The sequence below is a fragment of the Achroia grisella genome, unplaced genomic scaffold (assembly GCF_030625045.1).
Source record: "Achroia grisella isolate CSIRO2021 unplaced genomic scaffold, CSIRO_AGI_Agris_v1 utg1179, whole genome shotgun sequence".
NCBI classification, from domain to species: Eukaryota; Metazoa; Arthropoda; class Insecta; order Lepidoptera; family Pyralidae; genus Achroia; species Achroia grisella.
Genome location: NW_026712591.1, coordinates 810161 through 836718, shown reverse-complemented (window position 1 = coordinate 836718; position 26558 = coordinate 810161). Strand labels below are relative to the sequence as shown.

At 31.2% G+C, this 26558-nt stretch overlaps 1 protein-coding gene across 2 annotated transcripts in view; it reads left to right on the top strand.

Annotated features, from left to right (window-relative positions):
* The window catches only part of LOC131853466 (RYamide receptor-like), a 136031-nt gene that overhangs the window by 104890 nt on the left and 4583 nt on the right, over positions 1-26558 (top strand). For both annotated transcript variants that reach the window (XM_059204372.1, XM_059204364.1), the window contains exons 2-9: positions 11358-11452; positions 13163-13365; positions 13761-13909; positions 18502-18623; positions 20050-20144; positions 21289-21414; positions 21857-21957; positions 24577-24667. In XM_059204372.1, the coding sequence (XP_059060355.1) occupies positions 13189-13365; positions 13761-13909; positions 18502-18623; positions 20050-20144; positions 21289-21414; positions 21857-21957; positions 24577-24667 (861 nt within the window). In that variant the 5' untranslated portion in view covers positions 11358-11452; positions 13163-13188. The remainder of the gene's footprint in view (positions 1-11357; positions 11453-13162; positions 13366-13760; positions 13910-18501; positions 18624-20049; positions 20145-21288; positions 21415-21856; positions 21958-24576; positions 24668-26558) is intronic.

Sequence of the window (26558 nt, the reverse complement as noted above, 5' to 3'; positions counted from 1 at the left end):
TTATTTACTAAAAAAATAAAAAGTATTATTGTGGAATTTTAATGTGATCTCGAACAGTTTATGCATAATTCGGGGCGGTGTCATTGTCTTTATGAATACCTAGATGTTACCCGCGACTTCATGTGTCTTTTGCTTTTTGGGTTAAAAATATACGACATTCAGTTTATATTGTTTCAAAAAATAACTGTTAGCTTTTAATGAAATTAACCCGCGTAACAATCAGCCCAGCCCAGCCCATTACTACAATGCCACAGACCGGCACACAGATACTTCGAACTTATAATATCTCCATTTTGCTTGAAGGGTTTAAAATAAATATTAACTTTAATGCAGAGATAGTATAAGATATAAAAGAAATAATCTAATATATATCCATATATATAGATAATTATAAAGTTACTTCTATAACCAACTCATAATTAAAATCAGTTTAAGAATTCATTCAGTGACACGGAGGATATAAGTGAAATACTAAATTGTGTTTAACCGTTTACGGAATGCAGTAAGAACGTACGGAGACAAGTGACCTTTAACCGAACCGCGTGACCGTGCCATACCGGCAGTGCAACAGTGAATACAATTCGCATCGCATAGTGCAGTAACTCGACGAATCGAGCAATTAATCGAGAAACACAAACTTAAATCATGCCGAAGTCGTGTGTCGCTTGTGGAAATTCTATTCAAAACTCTGAATACATGGAGTGTGAAAAGTGTAAGAAGCACTATGATATAATGTGTCTCAATTTAAAAAAAGACGAATGGAAGAAAACATTACAGAAGCAAAAAAACAAATGGCTGTGCCCTTTATGTTCAAGTTCAAGACCTAAAGGAGACAACTCAAATACGCCAATTAGACCTACTAACAACCCTCTCGAAGACATTCAGGAAGATCTTGAAAAAGTAAACACGACGCGTGGTTCCCGAATTAAGTCCACAAACATGGTAACCGATAGTAATGTGAGTTTGTCAGATTTAATGAATGAAATAAGGAAGCTGAGAGAAGAGGTGAGTGAGATACCTGCCTTACGAAAAGAACTCGTTGATGTGCGATCTCAAGTACTTTCGATTGCCAACTCACTAAACGAAACCCTGGCTGATCACAAGAAAAAACTAAATGATGCCCAAGTTGAGATATCAAATTTGAAAGGTATAATACAGAATTCGCAAAGAGAGCTAGAAATTCTAGAACAAAACGCGTTGTGTAACGAACTCGAGATAGTTGGTATACCGGAAAGTGGTGGCGAGGACTTGATGAGCACGATAATTACGACATCAAATAAACTGGGAGTGGACCTGAAGGAGACAGACGTATGCCATGTGACACGAGTTGGTGCCAGACTTGCACAAACTTCCAGTTCGGTAAAAGAAATAAAAGCGCGTCCCATATTAGTTAAAATGGTCCGACGCGCCAAGAAAGAAGAAATTATAAAGGCTAGTAAAGCTCATAAAAAACTTACAACAGAAGGAATAAAGGACGGACTGCCTAAACCGGTGTACATCAATGAGCGTCTCACTCGAAAGAATAAACAGTTATTTCGAGAAGCCAGACTACGCTCGAGGAAGTACAACTTTCAATTTTGCTGGGTTCGGAACGGCTTTATATATATCCGGCAGTGTGAAAAGAAGCCGGCATTTCGTATACAGTGCTTCGAAGATGTTGATGAAAAAATTGGCCCTGCACTTGACTTACATGTGTCCCTCTAATGGTGGAAAAATGCTTGTTAGTTCTGTATATATGATTGTAATAATATACTTTCAGTTATTTCATAACTTAAAATATCCTATAAGAAATACACTTTATCCTTCATTACTTTACATAATAACAGCTCATAACATTTCTTACACACATAAAACAAATCATACATCTTTCTCACACTATACAAAAAACGTTCAGAATCAGCATAAAATAATCCAAAACATATCACACTCCAGACAGTTCTCTCAGCATGTTTCAAAAATTTACTGGCTCTCAAGAGTAAATATAAATTTATTACAATTTAAAAAAATTAAACCAAAACGCCTGATCCACTTTTAGATATAGATAGTTTACTATCTATTAAATGTTTTACTCTTGAGAAACCTGAAGAATTCTCATCCTATTTAACATCTGAGTTAGATTTTAAAGTCCTTACCTTAAATATAAGAAGCATTCAGCATAACGTAGATGATTTCCTGGTGACTCTTAGCAGATTTAACTTACCGTTTGACGTACTAATTTTAACAGAATGTTGGATAAACGATAACACTATTATTCCTGAAATTCCGGGTTATCGAGCCTATGCAACAAAACATGGAATTAACAAAAGTAGTGGCATAACTACCTATGTTAGAAATATTTGGACCCCTACCGTTCATGAACCACAGTGTGACGAATGTAATTTCATAGCCATTTCAATAGAGAATATATTTATATTAGGAATATATCGTTCTCCATCTTTTACAAATATCGACAAATTTTTGCTTTCTTTAAATAACATTTTGGAACAACAAAAAAATAAAAAAACTATCATCCTAGCTGGTGATACGAACATAGACGTTCTCAATAACAATTCGACTCCAAATTTAATAGAATATACTTGTCTTATGGCAGAGCATCAACTTATTCCTGCGATAACTGAACCCACTCGCAATAAAGCATGTCTAGATCACATATACATAAAAAATCCATCGAGATCAGCCTTGGGATTGGTATGCAGGAGCAATATCACCGATCACGACATCTGCGTTGCCGGTCTTGCCACTTCATATATATCTCAAACCACTGACAAACAGTTACGACGTAAAATCAACACAGAAAGTTTGCAATCTGAACTTGCTGCAGCAGACTGGGGCGCCGTTTTGGATTGTCAGGATGTTGATCAGGCTGTTGGATGTTTCTCACATATCCTGGAGAATGCAATACAGAAAAATTCAGAACTTGTTGTTGTAAGAAGGTCTTGTAGAAACATAAAACCTTGGATTACACCAGGATTAATGAGATGTCAAAAAACACGAGACAAGTTACACATCCAAGCCAGGAGGAATCCCCTAGACCCTACAATACAAACAACCTACAGGCGTTATCGTAATTTCCTTACGGAACTATTATTTAGAATCAAAAGGAAATATAATAGTGAACGCATCTGTATTAATAAAAACAATCCCAAGAAGCTCTGGTCAACAATCAAGGACATTTGTGATATTTCGCCTAATAGACAAAGCAACGCAAATGAACTTACAAAGTTAAACTCAGATCCAGTCCAATCCTTAAACATCACAAATAAATACTTCACAACAATAGGTGAAAACTTGGCTGTCAGAACTATGACTAAACTCAATGCAGAAGAATCAGATTTACTCTCAAAAGTGTCAGTTCTCAAATCACCTTCGACATCCCTGTTTATAGGACCCACCGATAAAATAGAGGTCGAATCACTTATTAAAGGGCTAAAAAATGATAGCGCTCCCGGGGATGATGGTTATAGCTCATCGTTGATCAAAAAGGTACATTATATTATTCTTGATCCGCTGGTCCATATATTCAATCTTAACATTCTGAAAGGTAAATTTCCTGATCGATGGAAACACTCATTAGTCACTCCAATTTACAAAGACGGTAGTAAAAATATTCCTGCAAATTATAGACCAATCTCGCTCCTAAGCATTTTTTCTAAACTACTTGAAAAAATTATTAATAAACGTCTTGTAAATTACTTAGAAAAACACCAGATTATTTCGGAAAATCAGTTCGGTTTTAGAAAAGGTGCCTCTACAGAAAACGCCGTCTCCCGTCTAACAAATATCATCTCTACTTCTCTGGATCAAAAAGATTGCTGTATTGGAGTCTTTATTGACTTAACAAAAGCCTTTGACACGGTCTCACCTTCTATTCTGTTAAAGAAATTGGACTATATCGGGATCAGAGGCATTCCTCTAAACTGGTTTAGCAGTTATCTCACTGGTCGTTCTCAGTCTGTCAAAGTCGGCTACATTGCTAGTAATCCATTATCAATAAACCTAGGAGTACCCCAAGGAAGTATACTCGGCCCAACCCTGTTTACAATTTATATAAACGACCTTTTACAGCATCCATCATTTGAAATGAATATAACAGGATACGCTGACGACACAGCGATTCTCTTCAGAGGGTCATCTTGGGAAGAAACTCGTTCGCTTGCTGAAGAAGGCATGACACATCTTGTAGACTGGCTTCACCGAAATTTATTAACTCTAAACACAAATAAAACGACTTACCTGGCTTTCCACAAAACAAATGCATCTGCCCCCAGACAACTTCTTCCAATACCTATACACACATATCCGTGCAGAAATCAAACCAGAAATTGCAACTGTGAAACAATAAAAAGATCATATACGATAAAATACTTAGGAATAGTACTAGACGAAAATCTATCTTTTAAAAAACAGATATCTTGTCTATCTGCACGACTAAAAAAGATCATATATATAGTAAAATCTCTCAGACAATCAACTCCACTTGATGTCCTCAAGATGGTGTATATTTCCCTGTGTCAGTCAATTTTAATTTATTGTATAGCTGTCTGGGGTGGATCTAATAAGTATGTTTTTATTGAAATTGAGAGAGCACAACGGGCAGTCCTTAAAGTAATGTTAAATAAACCTTTTAGGACTGCAACAGATATAATTTATGAAACAGCACAAGTGCTACGTGTACGTCAACTTTACATTTGGCGGGTTATATGCCTACAGCACAAAAAAGTAGGGACCATGATCGAATACGAAGCCTTGTTACAAAATCGTACTTTCAGAATTCCTCTACCCTCGATTCGCACCACATTTGCCAAGCGTTTGCCACTGTTTTCCCATCCGTACATATATAACTATGTCAATAAGAAATGCACAATTGCAAAACTATCCATGCATCAAGTCAAAAAAACTACAAAATGCTGGCTGATGAAACTAAATTATGACGAAACAGAACAAATACTTCCAACTTACGGCTAACACACAGTTCTGCAAATTGAACACACACACACACACACACACACACATATTCATACATACACACTCTCATTCACACCAATGCTCACCTTTTCGATTATACATCCACAAATTTATTCCCTACATTTTACACACAAGTCCCATAGCTATTAATACAAAGGGTAAACATGTAAAATGAACACAATAATAAGTCACTCCAGTCTCTACAATACAGGCCTGCGAGCCTAGTGTAGAACTACAGTAAATTAAAATGTAAATGTGTATCATGAATAAAATATTATTATTATTATTATTATCCATAATATGGCAAAATTATATTTATGTTAGTTTAAATTGTTCTATTTAACATTTCTATGTCCCGTATTTGTCTATGAGATCGACGAAACCGTTTTTCATAAATGTGTTTCCGAGAACTTTAAGAGTTCGCGCGTTGTGCTAGCTGCATAATTTGTGACTGCTTTTGCAGCACGCAAAAAAAAAAAGAACGCGGTGCAACTGCGCTGTTTGTGTAAAATATTTTTGTTGACAGTATGCGGTTATGGTGTGTTCCGACTGCTTGCGAAACCTTATATTTAACTAAATTTATATCACAATGGTCTCAATATATGTGACTTTTAGGATGCAAAATATATTTTGAGTTTGTTTTGAGAAAAAAAATATTTTATGTTCGTTTTTCGCAGACTATAAGACAAAATGTGATTTTTTAGACTGTTGTAGAAAGACAGTAAAATAATAAATAATTCATAAAAATTATTAATTTATCTGTTTTATTGCTATAAAATAAAATATTTATAAAAGGTTTTATAGAAAAATAATCAGATCAGGGACTCAAAGTTATGGTTCACCATACCACAATATACAGAATGATATAATGTATATGAAAGTAATTTAATTCTATTTATATTATTACTTTTATAAACAAGAGCAATAATATAACCCTTACGAGGGCGAAACAAGTAGCTGATCCATTGAATATTTTTAGTTGCTGCACGGCACGAATGATTTCAATTTAGTCCCTCACATTTTCTTGTGTTTTATTTTATTGGAGTATTGGTTTGTTGTTATGTGTGTGCTGAGGATATAAATAAATCGTACATTTACCTGTCACGCCAGGTATGTAAAAAAACTCCATTTAGATATTAAATAAAGACATAGATTGATTTAAGAAAAATATTATGTAACATACACACAGGAAAGGTATGAAGATATTCTTTCCTAGTTTCGGTGATAGACTTTACAATATGGCAATATTATTTTCATTTCATAACAAAAAAAAAAAATTAAAATTCCATGCGAATGATGTGTCTATTAAAAGCCATATAATAGGTATATTATCATTGTTCATATCTCAATGTTTAATATCTTCAAACTATGCCGCGACTTCTGTATGATTTTAATCTATCCTATCTTTTAATTATTATGATATCACATATTTGCATTCTATATCGGTTTCAAATTCTATTACCTTTCATATTAGCTCTGAATGTAATTTTTAAAGAAATTTATTTATCTATAAATATCATTTAAAAAGATTTCTACAGATGATGAATAATAGAAATCTTTTATTCAATAGTACCGCCGCCTATCATATAGCTGCCGCCCAACTTTACATATACTTTAAGGTCTTGATGTTTCTTGCAACACTACACAAATTGCAATTGCCACGTTTGTCATAATAGAATCGCTACCATATACTATCATAAAATCTATTACGTCAAGTTCCCTTTGAAAGGTACTGTAGTTAAATCCTGTGGAAATGTTTAAGAATTTAATTCTCATCCTTTTATCCTTCACTAGTGTCCGATCAGCATAGCATCCGTCTAACTGTAATAATAACCATTCACCAGAGGTAAAGTGTAAAAAATATCAAACCCCAGTCATACCTATTTTAGCAGCCAGAGAAAGCTGTTGTTGTTTTTTGAGATGTGTTTCGTTTTTTTTTTTAAATAATAATAACTATCCGCGTATATTAAATTCCCTAACTTACTTATATTATACACTACTATATAATACAGTAATTAAATATTTGTGATTATGCAAGGTTTCGTTTTATTTTATTTTTACTTTTTAAGTTTTTAATACATATGTTTCGCATATAGGGTTTAGATTAGGCAATGAAATTACAGTATAAGAGGCATGACAGCGTAGTCCTCTGGAATGGCAACACATGAGTGATATAACAGTTGTCACATAATAACGAAGTGATATCCATGTATATAGACAATAATTATCTCTTACCATCATACCTGATGGTAAGCGATAACTAGTGTCTATGTACCCGACAGGCTGCCATTTCAGTAATATAAAAAATATCCAATAATCCTCCGAACCGAAAAACATCAAGGTACTTTTTATTGTGACTGAACAGAACAATAAAAAAGTCTAGTTACAATCGCATTAGCTTAGTGCCCTTTTTAATATGTAATAATAACGACTCTTGGCTCAATGGGGTAGGTAGAGGCATTATCAATTATTCACGTAATTAGTAATATTTTTAATTATTATCTTTATAATAGCGTTTGGATAACACCACAGTTGATAAACAGCACAAATTGTATTTTAAAAAGAATGATATGTACGTATGTTCGTACATTATAAAGAATTAATTAATAAACTTTATACAAAATATTAAATATACAAAACAAGTTTGCGTGGTTAATTCTGTCTCAGCTACTTGTAATTCCAAGCCTTGGTTTCGGTCGGATTACAATCCGAGTTTCATTTGAAATGTGAATTATAGCAGTGAAATTACACAGTGCGGATGCATAACACCTTACTCTTTTACAATAGCATTACCCCAGAGGTAGTATAGGCGTCACATAACGTTGTAATATTCATGTTACTATTCATTTATATAGGCATATCGGTAACGACTTACCATTTGGTGATCCTCAATTCCCGTTATATAAAATATGTAATTTAATTACTATTCATTGCAAAATATTCGTCACGTTGACGTTGAATATGTAACAAGGAAATATATTACCTATTCGTTTGTGGAGTATTCATGTGTCGTCACGTCGCGTCGGTATAGAGTGTAACAGAAATGGTGTTTATCAATGTGAAATCAAGGACACATATATAAAAAGGATGAGAAATCAAAGCCTGAGGAAAAATTTATCTATTACTATTTTATCTCTTCACTTGCGCAACTCAGTTTACAATACTGTGTTCTGTTCGGCCTGTTTATATCATGCAGTTTTAGGCAGTCTTCTCAATAAGTCATTCACTACAACACTGCCAGCTTTAATACTTACTACACTTCACAATACATACTAAGATAGTTTCATGTTATATACTTCACAGAGTTTTTAAATTTCCTTACATATTTGCTTTCCTTTTTTATACCACAAATTCAAATTCAAACTGAAAATTGATGACAATGAAGCGTACGGCCTATCTGACGCTTATAACACATGAGTCTCACGTGAATCTTTCCAAAATCGTCATTAATTGCGTAATTAAGGCAACTGAATGAGTTTCTTTGTTATAACAAGTACATTACAGTGAAGTATTTTTACTCCAGATATTTGGACAGAGTGTGTTAAACTTCCTACTACTATTTTCCTTCTACTTCATTTCCTAACTATTTATAGAAAAAGACATAAAGAATATTTTTACTTCTAATGAAAATGTAAGTTCGTAAGTTCTTGACGTGAATTCCTGAGCGAAGTATTTATTACCGAAACCAATATTACAGTAACGATTTGCCTTTTTAATCGTAGTCGGTAATTAAACGAATAACTGCCTCGATATCTAAAGACAGGCGATTACTGTAATAAATAAACTGCTGTTGTAAGATTGTGATCTATATAAACGACACAGTTTATTTTTATACCTATATGCAAAGTAACATGTGATATTTATATATTTCTGTTATATTACGGTACGTTAGATGACTTTTTAATGTATTGTTGTTAGAATGTTTAAAAGATAGTGACACAACAAGATTATTACTCGAAATAAATGAATAAAAATATTTTATAGTTAAAAAACATTCGTTTGAAGGAAGCGAAAAGACAATTATAGTATTGATGACTTTCTACAAATATTAATGTCATCATCACCTGCTTGTTCCTCATCCCAATCATTCAGGATCAGAGTAATATGTGTTTCTCTTCTATTCATCCCTGATCGCAGTCATCTCGTTACTTAGTCTTTCCTGCCCTTATAGTCATTCATATTCATATGTAATACTTTCTTTAAAATATTTTCTTCATTCCTACGTATTACATGCCCATACCAAGACAGATAATTTAGGTACTTTTCAACTTCTCCGACACTGGCCCCACTTTCATACTTCTTCTAATGTATTTATTTTTTATCTTATTAATTCGATACTTACAGATCGATACTTAGATACATACAGTCATCTACCATCCATCATCTTTATGAGCCAGCATCCAACCAACTTGTGCTATGAGTTTAAAACAACTGAATTTTGGATCTAAAGAATGTCATAAATTAATTTGCCTCAGTAAATTTTGGTTCTGTTTGTAATAATTAAGCTTTTCTGTGAAATTGTTTTCTTAATCATTTTAAAATAAGGAATTATTACATTTAAGTTCCTTAATTTTCAATTATTTACTTACATTTAAACAAAATATGTCCGAAACAGTAATATCATAATAATAAATAGAAAAATCCAATTTGTAGCAAAATGTTGTATATTATAGGACTTGGTATGATGATCTATCATAAATGTAAACTGTATATTTTGAAATAAATTTTACAAAATAATAATTTGTAGCTATATCTATTATGATGTAAGAATTCATATACATATATTATCTCTAATTTTATAGGCTGCTGAATTTTACGATTTAAAAATATTGATCAATATTTGATTAAAATTTTATACGTCTGTTTAAAAATAAATATATGTTGACAACAGAATATTGCACTTAACTCAAGAAATCAATCCCACACAATTAAAATATACCCGAAGTGCACACAATATTTGATGTAATTCACATTCAATCATTTATAGCGAAGAAAACTTGTAACTTATGAAATTCAATCAATTTGAGCATACCGTAATTTTTCTGAAATAATAAATAAATTTCTAATAATTGTCTAGTATCTAATTGTGTATACGTATGTGCTATGCTTAGGTTAAGACTAGAAGACACAATGTTAATATCCATAATTATTTATTTATTATTTACTTTTTGGAACTACAGTTTAGTAATACTAATAATATGACAATTTACACTGCACTATCTAGTCCTAAGCTAAGTCAGAATTTGTGTTATGAGTTAACTAGATAACTGATATAAACACTTCACATATATTTTTGTTAAATCACAATAATACACCCAAACCGATACAAACAATCATATTCATGAATACAAAAACTTGTATCGAGCGAGGAATCGAACCGGCGACCATTGGAAGTACTAATAGTAGTGTGGTAACCGCTAGACTACCGAGGCCGTTAAAAATACACATAATGTATTTGAAACTTAGTTTGATTTATCAATCAGTCTGTCTCTTTATAAAGAGATCGATACAAAATTGGTTCAGGCCCTGACGAAAAGTTTGTGAAACCCTGCTTAACTTATTCTTTGGGTATATGAAGAAACTCAATTAATACAGTTTCAGTAAACATACTGTGTAAAGTTATTTAACCCACTGTATATTGGACACCTGTAATCACTATGTAGATTGACCCACTTGATTGATTTTATTTCAAGTGTGTGTATGTAATCGCCACTGCGATGTTTGGATTACTTACAATAAAATCATATCTCGTAACATCTATCATTGAACATTCTTTAGTAATAAGAATTAGTTTCGTACATGTATTTAAATACTATATATAGGTATCCTATTAATATTATAAACGGGAAAATTTGTGAGTATGGATGGATGCTTGTTACTCTTTCACGCAAGCACCACTCTAAACGGATTTTGATGAAACTTTACAGTAACATAGCTCATACATGTTTTTCTTAGAGATTTCCATTTTTACAACTGACATGTCACCTTTGAATTGACGATACAATAAAACTATTCGACCAATCTGAAAACATTCTTTTGTTTTCGAATTCTAAATTAAAAAAGATGTAAATGCCATATGCTTTTTTTTTTATAATCGCGGGAGGTTGGCAAACCACACGACTTAAAAGGCAGCCTAGGTACACCAAAATAACGTATGGGTCATAAATTTCACGAGGATGAAATCACGGACAGCTATAAGATTACTGATACGGAATTGACGAAAAATATTTACTAAAAACAAAACTAAGCTAGCTATTTTTTATGGGATTGCTATCACGAATGCAATAATTTAATACATATTTTGATTAATAGTATTACATTATATATTTCCGCTATATTATTACATATATTAAATATAATTAATACTTTAGAAATAATATTCTTTGTTACAGTACAGCAAATTCCAGTCAAGATGACGATGCTGAATGGTCAAGAAATTCCACAATAGAGGAATATATAAAGCAAAATGGCACCAATGATTCATATGGTAAGAATCGATAGATTAGTACACTAGTTGCTCTGAAGTAATTTTAGATTATACATATAATAGTTTTCATGTATAATAAATATGTAAATTTGATTTGCATAAAACTTTCTAAACTGTTGAAAAATATTGATTCAAATACTAGTACGAAATATGTGTTATGAACGAAGTTCAAAAGTTTAAAATTCTGTTAGGCGACAGTTACGTACCAGTTTACGCTAGGCACTAGTGGACTTGTTTGCCATTTACAGTTTAAAAATAATATATATATTTTCTACACAATTTAAAATGTAAACTGAACATGTAAAATGTGTAAATATAAAATCAAGTAATGAATATTTATTTTACAACATTTTACAAGCATTTATTTAATTTCATATCTTATCTACTAATCTCTCACAATCGATTCGACTGAAATTTGTACATTTATAACTTAGGTGTCAATACTAGCTCTCGGTTACTAAAATAATATGGTATGATAATAAAAGGAAAAGTTGGCCATAGGAACTTGGTTATTATAAAGTTTTATACCTACTCATAAAACTTTATACAACGCATTATTAAGTATTGTCTAGTAATAGGTACTCATCTATTACTAGGCAATACTTAATAATGCGTTGTATTAAACAATGCAAGTCTATAGGATTTTGTGTTCCTTTATACATTTCTCAATATATATGTATGTATATGATATAAGCGTGTACTTATGTTAATTACGATCTAGTGTAGTTTATTACGCTAAAGTCCTATCCCTACTACCCCGAGGGTTTAATGTCTACTACTATGGGATTTACTACTCTATCTCAAAGGTATCATCAAAACTTTATGGCAGTGTCAATTGAAATATTCTACAGAATCTTATCTCTATGATTAAATCAGTCAACCAGAAGTAATTAGTAACTGATTTTGTAGAATAGCAATTTTGCAGGAAAAATCTTTATTGATACTAAATTAAATTATATAGCTAAAAGAAAATTAAATTGAAAACTTTTCTGACAATTTAGGTAGTTAATAAATTAACAGAGTTAATTTATAAAGTAAAATTGTCGAATTGTTCAAAGCCGAGACGTCTTTATTACTCGTAAGTACATGAGTCATATGTGACGTAGATAATATTTAATACTTTAAACAAAAATATATTTAATTTATTGCGATATCAAGTAAGTAGACACCTACAATACATTTTCCAGCGACGTGACAGTGCTTATCGCGTTAAAGGATATCTCATCATGCTGCCGGCGAAATGACGGAAATTTACTATTTTTTAGCGTCCTTTTGATCAAAGTCCGGAAGCCCACGGTGTAAACACTATTTTTATAAAAAGGCTTTCTTATTTATTTTGCTTTTGATATCTATAAGACTTGTGGGTACAATGTATAGATAGCATAATCTGCCTGCGTCTGCCAGACGCGCTAATTATTATATAAATAGTTTTGAGGAATCCCAATAGAAAATAGTATTATATTAACAAAAATACACCAATTACTTTTAATTAAGCCAGATAAAATAAGAAATATGTTTATTGATATGCTTTAAGGTAATATGTATTAATTATTTATTATCACATTAGCAAATTTATCGAAACACAGATGGAGCTATTGTCAAAAATAAATATTTAAATGTATCTGCCTGCATATAGAATGTAATACTAAAATTATTTCAATCAATACTTGTTTTCCTAGAAAATGTTTTCACGCATTCCTATTGTTTCAGATACGTTATATGATGTGCCTACAGGAATGATAGTCCTGTTATCGTTTTTATATGGATCAATATCAGTACTTGCGGTGGTGGGTAACTTTCTGGTAATGTGGGTAGTAGCCACCTCAAGGCGAATGCAAAGCGTAACCAACTGTTACATAGCCAATTTAGCGTTAGCAGACATAGTTATAGGTTTATTTGCTGTACCGTTTCAAGTGAGTATTTTTAATAATTTAATCATTATGTATAATATATATATAAATATAAATGGGATACTTAATTTATTCTCACTGGCGTCCTGGTTTATGACGATTGTTAGTCAACCAACATTCGTCATAATACCACCATATGCTTGAATCAGTGTCGGATTTCAGGAGCTCAGAAATAATATTACCATGGTACATATCATGGTAAATATGTACTATGTGCAATTGTAATATCCCATATATAGATAAACAAGTATAAAATAGTTTAAAAGAATGCTTAATTTAATGCATGCCAAAATTATAATCTTTTGTATACAACAATATATTCGAAAAGTCTCGAATAAAAGTTATGTTGATCAGTTTTCTATAACCGTTGCGTATTGTAATGGAATTATTTTCAACAGTTTCAAGCAGCGTTGCTGCAACGATGGTTGTTGCCACATTTCATGTGCCCGTTTTGTCCATTTGTACAAGCGCTAAGTGTCAATGTCAGTGTATTCACACTCACTGCCATCGCTGTGGACCGACATCGAGCTATCATAACTCCACTCAGGTACCTTTTTTATACCATTAGTTTATATAGTTAATATTCCGTCTGATTTTTTATCAATGAATCATGATTCTATACGCGCACCTGTACTACAGTACACTCTGTAGGGGCACCAGCGGAAGTTCTTATGGATGATAGAATGGTGTACTCGCCTGCGCTAAGGGTTTACGCTGGCGAGGCACCAAGAATGATAAGAGGAGCATGCGGTCAGGTCTGTTAGCCCATCGTGGCAAATTCACCAGAAATTTAACATGATGGTTTCATGAGAAAACCACGTGGAGGTCAACCTGGTACATTGCTGGCAATTGGATAATTAATTCACATTACTAATCCTCATCCCCCCACCAGTGGAAGATGGCATGAGTAGTATGAGAGAGAATAAGGAAGAACTCAGTTAGCACATCATGATGAATTCATCAATGATCGAACTACCTAGGTGAAGAACTAAGGATGTAATATTAAAGAACTAGAAGGTAGTATCAACGACCTATAATATAAAGCGAATTCTGTTATACATCGTGTAAAATGGGATTCTAACCCCTCTATGCAGAGTTCGTTTGAACTTTCATGAATAAGTAGGCATAGTAATATATGAATACAAAACACAACTCTGTATGTAGCGAAATCTCAGTGAAGTCACGTAGTTAAGAAGAACGTACTTAGTTATTTGAAATACTTTACAAGATTACATGTTTCTTTTGTACCGACTGATCAAAGGAGAAGGTTCTTTAAATTAATGGAAACTTTTAAATAGAAAATTGCCAACTAAATAGTTTAGATTAAACTTTAAGTTCTATTTAAAAAAATAGTATAAATGTAATTACTATAAATAACTAAGTAGGTATAGTTCTACATGGCGATATAATTGTTTACTACTAGCTGTGCCCGCGGTTTCAACCGCGTGAAATTTATAGCCTATATGTTATTCTGATGTATAAGCTATATTACTGTAAAGTTTTTACGTGAAAGAGTAACATCTATCCATACTCACAAACTTTGGCGTTTATAATATTAAAATAATAACATATTATTTGTAAGCTATAGTTATAGCTATTGTTCCATTCGTGTCTTTTCAGTAATACAATTATAATAGACTTTTAAAAGTAATTATCACGCTGTCAATAAAGCCGCAGCTTACTTATATACTTGTTGTATATATGCGTATGTAAAATGATATAAGGACATATGTGGATCTTATGGCGATGCAATATTAGTTAGATAACCCAACCGGAATGTTATACACATTTAACTTTGTAATAAAACAATACATCTCCTTTGAATGTGGGTTTCTCCTTTGAATGTGGGTTCATTTGCTTTATCACAATGATTAGTTGGATGAAATGTGTTAATTAGGGTAGGCTACTCGTAACCGTAGGGATCATTATAAATATAGAAAATGTTCGTGTGAAATCATGAATTACACACCACTATATTCAGAAACAACATTCAAACGATATCCATAAAAACTACACCAACCAGGATTAACCCCAATATTATATATATCTGGGCCTATAAATCAGTAACATCTTTCAGTATTTTCTATATGACGGTTACCACTTTTCCTCATATAAGATGTCGGATTGTTTGCTATTATTGTAAGGAGTTTTAAAATCTCACTATATTTATATTAAAAATAAGATAACTTGTAATTTAAACAATTTATCATCATCATCATCATCATTTCAATCTATTAATCGCCTCCACCAATGACCGTAAATGTTACTCATACCTCGTTACAATTTCTACAATTCGAAGCTATCGTCGATTCACACTTTTATATATTGAGAAAACTATATAAGTAGTGACAATTTTAAAGTTAGTGTATATTAGTGGCATTACTCAAACATTTTTATTCCAAGAAAAAAATACTTATAAATATTCTTATCTCTTACAAAACAATATTTTCGACTGGAGTTATGAGAACTATTATATCGACCACAACCATGCATAACATAAACGTGTTCAGCGCAGAGTTCAGACAGATTCCAATATTCGATAGCAAAAGAGATTGCCAAAGCATTTACCGATTGGAAAATAGAAGATGTTAAATTGTTAGGTTAAATATTTGAAAGATATTTATACTTCTATCTGTCTCAAAGTTATTGTATTTCAAAACGGAACGTTTGAACTTCATATTAAATGTTAATTGTGGCATGTGCTTTAATAGTAAATTCATTTATCATTAACTTATTATTGCACAACAAACTCCACACTTATTTCTCTTTCACTTAATTCTTTCTAGAACCAATCCTTGTTTTGTAAAAAATACATATGATTACTAATAAACCTCTTCTCTAATGCTAAAATAATAGTCCAAAATATACAAAATGATACTTTCCCATTTTTAAAGTTACATGAAAAATAAAACATTTAAAATAGCAGGAAATATAAAATGCTGAACCAAAAGTAATAAAATAAGAGTACGTCTGTGAAATCCTAAGTTTTGTTGTAAATGTTATCCTTTATTCTAGTAATAGTATATTGCAATATCTAACCGACTTTCAGTCATCGAAAAGAAAATAACAAAATCTGAATATATTATAACGACTAGAAACCAATATCAGCGATACAGGCACTATCTCTAAGTTATTATTAGCGATTTAAATATATTATAAAACAAATATATTGAATAGCTAATATTATTAAAAAGTATTTGGTATATTTATGATAAGTAAATAAATAAATATATGTCTTAGTCCAGCAGAACGACAACGCATGAGTGGTATCACGGGTATCACATGCTAACGTCTTCATTTTGAAACCTGTAATCGTGCAAAAGTGCGTCAAAATTTCAGTAAAATCAACAACATAGATTTTTTTATGTCAGATAGGCATGCATTATAGTTTATAAAATATAAAACCAATAATACATAATAAAAACTATTGTTTACTTTTATTGAAAACCCTGAAAAGCTTAACACGTGATGAAAGTAGTACGCAAAAAGGCAGTTGTGTAAGCACAGTTAAAATTAGACGTAGACCATTATCGTCGGCATACAGAAAGTGTATTGTAGTTTCATGATAGTGTTTCATAATAGGGTTATATTATGCATCTAGTAATATTAAAGATCACTGTTTTAAAATATTTTTATTGTACTTTTGAACCTTTTTTTATTGTAGATATTAATTAAATGTTGAAAGGTTTTAGCATTCTGCCGCGAATAACTTTTGAAATAGGAGATAGGTAAATACAGACAAATAGTTAATACAGAATTATAGTATCTGGAAGATAATAAAAGATCATTTAAAAAAACTGTTTGTCTATAGCACCGCAGAGAATTATTTATTTGTGATACTGCTTAACATTATTTACTCATACCAAGCCTGGACGGGTCAGATGGTAGGTAGGCACCTAATATATTATTTACATAGGTATTCCCTTTGAATATGTAATTTCAGTTAATGCTAAATGAAATTATTAAGTACTTTATTTATTTTTAACTTTTTTTTGTGGTTCACATAAATACTCGAAAATTTTACAAACCTAATAAATGTGGCTTTTAAATTAATTGTATTTCATTTAATACAATTATGTATAATAGATAATCATTTGCCCCGTTTCTATCGTCTTTTGATCATAGTTATGAATTGACTAATATCTCGAATAATTAATAAGGTATAGGTCAATTCAGGTAAGTAAATTCAGTGTAATTGTAATAACCGAGCTTGACACTAACATGTTAGAAATTTAGCACTATCTGAATAATTTATATGAACTATGATATATGTGCGAAAATATAGCTTTTGTCTCGACAATGCAATAATTTAAAGCGAGATATTGATAACAGATTCATCAGGCTACAGTGCTTCATGGATACTGATCTATGTTTGCAATGATGTTGCTATTGACTAAGTAATACGTAAAGATTAAGATGTTTCGTGAGATTTGTGCTATTTTTAATATATCGCTATGATATCTACGATATCAACGATCTATGGAAAGGGCTATGCTTGGAGTTTCTCTAAGGGATCAAATCCGAAACGAAGTAATTCGCCAGAGAACTAAGGTCACCGACATAGCTTTTCATATTGGAAAGTTGAAGTGATAGTGGTCATATCTGTCGCAGAATCGATGCTCGATGGAGTAGGCACGTTATAAAGTGGAGACCGCGAATTGGCAAACGTAGTGTAGGACTAGGTGGAGCGACGACATACGTAGAGTTGCGGGTAAAAACTGGAAGAGAAGGGCTGAAGATCGTTCCCAGTAGCGTGCCTTGGGAGAGGCCTATGTCCAGCAATAGACTACAGTGGGCTGATGATTATGATGATCTCCTTCACTGTGCTTTACTGTATACTCTAGGTCGATGATTAGTACGTTATATTCTTTCTTATTCACCTTAACATAATATATTTTTAAATCTATGTATAAAAGAGCATAGGTGTAAAAATTATGCTATATTATCGTATTCATTTAAAAACGATTAATTGATGTGGATAGAAATTAACAATATTATAAGCTCGGGTATATTCTTGAATTTATGATATTCTTTATCATATTTATTTGGGATTATGAGTATGTGGGATATACTGGTCATAAATTTTTCGTTTATATATATGCATATGACAACTCTTTTAGTGCCGAACATTTGTTACAGTGCTCATACATCAAAACGTATTGCTAAAGTAATAATAGTATTCATTTGGCTGTTGGCTCTGTCTCTGGCAGCCCCAATGGCTATGTCATGGGAAGTTATTATGGAAAATGAACAAGATCCAGGTAAGAAATACAAATATGATACTATAAGTGACGTTGATATAATTAATAATTTTAAGCTTAGAGTAACATTTTATTATAACATAAATTATGAAAATGTTCACTCTCGCCTAATACGGATAATCTAATTATGAAGAAAAGGGTGAGGAAAATCAGAAGTTACATTTTGTATTCTAATTAGAGTTGTTGACAAAAGTTGTAGATTTAAATTCATTATTGTTATCTTTTTAGTTAATTATTTACATACCGAACTCAACATGCTTTTATGTATTACGTTAAATTTCAACTAACATCCTTAATAAATCAAAATAATGTGAATTACACATGAATACTTATATACATATACTAGCTGTACCCGCGACTTCGTCCGCGTAAAATAGTGACCTTGACCAAATAATGAAAAAAATATTTAATAACCTAACCAAAAATAACCTAACTAAAAGCCAAATGAAAAAGTTTCATCCTTTTTGCTTCAAAAATGACGACACTTCCATACATAACTAACATCATAACTTTTTCAACCCCTTTAATATTAGTAAGGTAATATATATATATATAGCTAGACCACTTTCACACACAATACTAAATTCAGGGGCAATATTGGGGAAGTGGTGGTGGGGTGAAAACCGGCGAAAAAGGGTTTGGGATGGTTCGTGTGTAGGTAATTTTAGACATCAACTATAACTTATGACGTCAAGATACCTACGAAATCAGCAAGAACCACTCTTTGAGTGTTAATTTATTACATTCTGGAGTAAGACCATGAGAACCTATTTGATTAGGACCATGTACTTTTTTCTAAAGAATGTAGCGCTCACCTAATACTTTTTTTACGATCGGTCGCCCTTATCTGAAAATGTCAGCGGTATGCGGCATCCCTCCGAAAGCATTTATTTAAGAAGTTACTTTTTATGGTTTTTTATATCAAATTATTATATTACATTATTGGTACACAACTTTACGTATATATTATACCTGCCTAATACGTAGTGTATTACAGTAAATATAATAATGTTTAATTTATTGCATCAAACAACTATATTTTACAATTGTCTTGTGTATGTACTAAATATATATAAGTATCTTCTATCTATCTAATCTTGTTACCTTTTAATAACACTGAAATATGAAGTGCCTATGTATAAAGGGATAGTAGCAAGCTGTAGCAGATTTTAAATTTCTCCGCTAGCTATTCGTCAAGGTTTCATTGGTATTTTGTTGCCTAATACTTAATCAAAATATTTACTCATTTAGTAAGCAGTCAAATTTGCATAAGGATGTTCAAATATACTTAGACATTCTTTGGTACGATGCTACGTTATTTAAACTAGCTTGGTTTTATGATTTAACTTCCATACATTTGTTAGTTACTATTGGATCTACATGGATCAGTTAAATATTATTCAAGTAATTAAATAATTTGTTTCAGTTAGTAATATCATTTATAAGAAACCATTCTGCGCTCCCAGTGAATTTGGTTCCCATTCACTGGCTATCTACAGATTACTCTTATATATATTTCAAGTAAGTAATTTGTTCTTAAATGGTAACCTCACACTACAAACTCACTTTACTGCTTACAACTGTACATATTGTTACATTGTTTGTTACGTATTTACGTTGTAACAATTTAATCAGTAATTATGAAATTTGACATATACAAGTAAAGAAAATTTTTATTGTTGTCAACCTTGCTCACATGGACAAAGACACAAAAAAAGTTAGGTAATATAACTTGACTTAGTTATTATATTTCGATACAATGACGCGTTTATAGGCGGTGTTCGCGCTTCCGATCGATTCCCTAGTTAATTTAAACGAAATTACCGCGGCTCGAAGCTCTAGCGGAGCCGTCAAATTAAAGTCGTATCCGGTAAGAAAGAGTTGACCTTCTAGAAGTGTTTGTGGCCATCTAGACTTTGTGGCAAAGCTGTAAAGGCCAATAGCATTAAAATTTTAATAGTTAAAAAAGGCGGTATTTGTACTGTCTTAGTGTGTCAGACTTCAAGCGTATGGCGCATGTTCATGGAAGTGTTCACCGAAAGATTTTATGTGACAACGCTTAATAGTTTATTATGGCAATATAATTTCATCACTAAATTTATAATATCGATACATCATCTTGTTAGGTAGCAAACATAAAAATGTAATTTTGTGTAATATCATTTTTTACCAATATGCAGATGAGTCCAAAGGACTGCTTAGTCTGGAACAGAATAGTGTAATAGAAGTTACATAAAACATATTCAATATTGAACACAAAGGAATTGTTACAGGCAAAGGAAAGTCTTTGTCATTGTGATATGAACTCACTCATGATTAAATTCAATTCCATATGCTACATTTACTTACGCTCTAATTAATTGGAATGACGAATAATGTGTGACGATAATTAAAGTACTAAGATATCATCGTATACGAAATGTCAATATTTATAACTAACTGTGCCCGCGGTTTCATCCGCATGAAATTTGTAGCCTATTTGTTATTGTAATAAGCTATATTACTGTAAAGTTTCATCAAAATTCGTTCAGTAGTTTATTCGTGAAAGAGTAACAAACATCCATCCACACCACTAACTTTCGCATTTATTAGATATATTAGTAAGTTAAGATGTAGCTCAATAAATAGCAATAATTCATGTCACCTCACAATATATTATTTTCAGTATGTGATCCCATTGTGCGTAATAACATTTGCTTACGCACATATGGCCATGAAATTATGGGGTGCCCGCGCGCCTGGAAATGCACTGGAAACTCGAGATGCCAACCATATGAAAAATAAAAAGAAGGTGAGCACGAAACAAAAAAAAGTAATTTATAATTTTAGTATGAAAAGTTTAATATTACCTTTAGCCTGTTTTCAATTATATCACGAGTATAATTCAAAAGGAAACTTTTTAATTTAATAAATCACACTGTATTACGCGATATTTTGCCAATCCTGAACTGAAACCAATCTTTTTTCCCATTTCGCTCAATTTGTTGTAAAAGAAACTATAAAATTTAATTTATTATGGTACATATACAAACACGATATGTAATCAAATACAAATTAGTTTTACAAAACATTTGTTCACACGTACCTACATTTATTCGAATAAACCATCAAAATTATTAAAGTGATAATTATTCTACGATTTTGCCAGCTGTAATAACACAAAGCTATTTTTAAGGTGAAAGCTTTCACGGTAGTATACACCTTTCTTGACTAATGGATTAATTCTCACACAGGTAATAAAAATGCTGGTTCTGGTAGTGGCGTTATTTGCACTGTGTTGGCTTCCTCTACAAAGTTATATGCTGTTACAATCATTCTTCCCTTCTATTAATGAGTAAGTACTAATATATATATATATAATAGATAATGTGTATAAATATCATTAGAACAAAGACGATTAAAAATATTGTTTTTATATATCTAAATAAGAGACCACAATGAAGTTTACGTATTAGTTTTTAGATACAAACATAAATTAAAAGTGTAGATACTTATAGTTATTATTTGCTCAATTACACAAATAGTTTTCAAAGATATCCTACACATGATTCAAAATCTTGTAGGATATGCGCCATAGTGATAACATATCTGTCTATTATTCTATTATTATTACCATCTGTGATAAAATAGATGTAACATAATTTAGCGTCCGTCAATAAATGCATGATATCATTGTAACAAAACGAAATGAAATTATACCAACCTCGGTGTCCATCAAATTTAATTAAAAAATATTAAAGAATCATTTCAATGTAAATAAATGTAATAATAAAATAAAATCATTGTATTTCTAACCATACGTATACTGTACACGTTCACGTAGTCTTAGAACTACCACAGAAAAGATCTCAGAGAAAAGACAAAGATTTGAAACCTATAACACGCCAGCTTTGACATTGGTCGTTTAAAAATATAATAAAAACAACTGTAATGGCTTAACAGTAACTTGAAGTGGCAAATTACTCTAAATGATATAACCTAATTTATATTTTAATCTAAGTGCAGCGAGATTATTTTGTGTACAGTTAAAAAACAGAAGTTTAGGTACTTCCCGCGTTAATTACAATGAGACGCGGAATGTGCAATCTTGTTATTTTTCATTGCTTATTGCGGGATACAAAAACAGAAGTCATTTTACTTCGCTAAGATAGAGGCCCAAATGTAGGCCTGTAGCCTTTTACGAGTATGAAAAAAAGTAAAATCATTTGCCATTTTTTAAAGGCACTGGACTCTTTGGTTTTAACCCTTTCATCTCTATACATTTCTATCTACGCGTATATTTAATACAAGTCAAATGTAATGCCGCTCAAATTTAAAAAACTAAATAAATACTATAGCTACTTTTCATATTCGTTTCTAAAAATGTTTTCTGATGAACCTTAATTAGAATACGGCAACTGTATCAATTATAGATAATGATGCAATTGGCGATGACGCCGTTATTATTAGAGATTGCAAACAAACAAACATGCCGTCACGACTATTATCCCAGATGGAGTAGTTGGAGACATTGTTAACTGTTTAAATTGTGGTGAACACAACTTGTATACATATCCACATTTTGATGGGTATATTGAAATCTATGTAAATATGCAGGGGTTTAGATTGCTGCTATCGACTGTTGGATTATTTTGCTATTGAATATCGGTATTTTCACCGGAAAGTATGTTAGAAATGTAAATTGATAAAACAGTTTTTTCTTTGACTTTTACAAGTAATAACTGTACAATCAGTATTTCTTGAATAGTCTCTCAGATAATAATTTCTAAAGGACTATTACATAATATTAGCTGAACGTGACTGAACAACTCAATCGTAGATATTGTGCTCAGAAATTATTGTCTAAATAAACCCATTTTCGTATTTAATTCTTTATATACATAAAGATTAAAATCTAACAAGATATCGAACCCTTAATAATATACTATAGAGATTAATTAATAGTAACGAGCAATTTTTTGTTAGAAGAGTAAGTATAGATACAGTATATTAAGCGTGAGATATTTTATACTCAACAATATAGTTATCAACACATCCAAATTAAAGAAAAAACATTTTTGTCCATGTTACGTGTCATTTATATGCGTAAAAATTGAAATTGTTCCAATGTTATATAGACCTCATCAATAAAATAGGCCATGCAGTTAAAATTAATATTAAAATTATTGTTATTGACAATTAAAGTAGTTTATAATAGTAGTAAGGATATATTACTGGAACTTATAATGTGATTTTTTTATAATTACCTATTATTTCATAGTGTTACAAACACTTTGGCCACTGAGTGGACTGGAAATGGTTTATATAATGAAACAACTAAATAATTTATCCACTTTCCCTGTCTTTTTCTACATACATCGCTGCTGCCATTGGAATATTTCACAAAGACAAGACATTCATTGTATGATTTGACTTTTTGCATTTTTCATATTCGCAGATTGAGACCATCTTCCCTATTAAAACTTTGGTTTTTGTAAATAATAATTATTTCTCTCACTATTCGGTGCATCCTTTCAAAAACGCAGACATACATAAACTAGGTATAGATAAGATAAAATTATTATTAAAAGAAACAAAGCAAAGATATAATAATGCGCGGCCTTGTTAAATAGGGATCACTTTCAGGCAACCTTAGGATGGCGAGGACTAATTAGACTAGCGTCTGGCGCAGGTGTAAATCTTGAATAATGAAACATGTTTAATAATAATATATTATAAAACAATAAACACGTATAGTAAGAAAGATGATATTGAAGACAGATTATATTCTGACATTCTGTCCATAAACGAACATGGCCGCATTCCATAAATAAGTTTTATATTTTTCTATAGAATAAAAATAATTTAAATCTTTATTTTCTCGCCGATAAACAAACGCATTTTCTAATTAGTTATTTTGAAATCTAGTTATTAAATCTATGTATTTATTACTAATATCAATTTTCTGTTTCAGGTACCGATACATTAACGTACTATTCTTTTGTTTCGACTGGTTAGCAATGAGTAATTCATGCTATAATCCATTTATTTATGCCATATATAATGTGAGTATTATTTTTTTTATACGTACTTACCTACAATCGGCGGATCATGTTGTACTTAATCATAACAAGATAATAAATAAATCAATAAAATATAATTAAAATTTAAGATTTAAAATTTTAGCAAAGATACTACTAGTTAGATATTAAGAATATTAACAATTCGAGAGTAATTTTGGCGTGTTACAAAGGTAAAAATACCTTTGTAACACTTAACTTGTTAATAATTTTGAACCAATTTTGATACTTCGTGATTATATTCTACAAGATTAGTCTTCGTTGATCAATTTTATCAAAATTAAAATTGACTTTGCTTTCAAATCACTGACAAAACGGTGTGTTCTTAATAAGGCAATATTTTTTAGCTACCAATTTATCGTAAAGGCCAAAGTTATGCGAAAATCGAAATACGTTCAGTTATAGCAAAGTTATCGCATAATAACTGAACGTATTCCGATATATTTTTTAGCAGCTTTGTCGTTTACTGCCATGTCGATCTCTTTATATTTTGTCAAGATTGGCTCCAATTTTCGTTTGTAGCACAAAGTTTTAAATCGTTTTAACTTTATACTACAGCACTGCAGCGTATTTATCGACTATAATTGTTTATTATTATTATTATATATATATAAGATTCTCATATAGCAGCAAAAATAGTCAATATTATGGTGGAAGTCACAAATTTTAACCGTGTCTAATCAAAATTATCATTATGTATAATAATTTAGGAAACGCAAATGAAAAACATATGTGATTAATTTCCTACAAACATATGTCGCACCGCAATATTTTTGTAAAGTCGACTGTAATAGAGTTATTTCCTTACTAAAATAATATTATAAATATAGAAAATATTTTATCATTTTTTCGGATTACATAATACATACGTATACAAAAAAGAGGTGTTTATTAATAAAACAGTTTTAGCTACATATAAATTCAATTTTCCAGATGAATCGAAATACTATCTATTTTATTAACATTTCTAAACAAATAATAAATTGATGTCATGGTTGTTTGATTTATATCTAGGACCGATCATTTTTAATTGGATACTAAAAGATTTTTATGACTGAAGCTTTACTGAAAATATTGGGTATTTCATAAATTGTGTAACTATTTAGTATGCATGGAATCAGACCCCGGTATCAGCTGGCTGCAGTAAACTGTTGTTTTTGAGTTATTGATACTACCACGTTGACCTTTGCGTTTGCGTTGACGTAGCGCTTTGCAAATAATGGATAGGGTAAAAACTATCATATGACTCAGCTATCAAGTAACTGAATCTAGAATACATTTTAAAATACATAGTACTAGTATAGGTTCGAATAGAGAACATTTGTTAGAGGACGAGAATGTAATAAAATAATGTTTTATTACATTCTAATGAAACCTTATTTCCTAAATAACGACACGTATATGTTTCTTTATACGAATTCTAGGCTTCTTAATTGAAAAACTCTAATATCTTCTTTTATAAAAAGAGAAGACAAAAAATAATGTACAACTTATATAAAGTGATGATTATTTACATGAGAAATTATAAAGTTATAATTAGTTACACTAATCAACCACAAATACCTAAGTTACATTTCGCTTAGATTTGTTAATTTATATTTGAATTAACATTGTAGTGGATGGTACGAGTCAGCACTTTTTCACTCTTGTTATGGTCCGATACAATAAATAACAAAACTGTTAATTTCATCGTTAACTAAATATTTTTACTTGGATGCTCTTCTGTGATCTTTATTCAAATAAAACGAGATAATGAATCATTAAACATTGGGGAAGTGTTGACCTTTATCATGGAAGCTCTACCCTGTTGATTGATTACTTTTACTTCGTTTACCTCGCGCGTCTAATAAACAGTTATTAATCATTAAATTTTCGG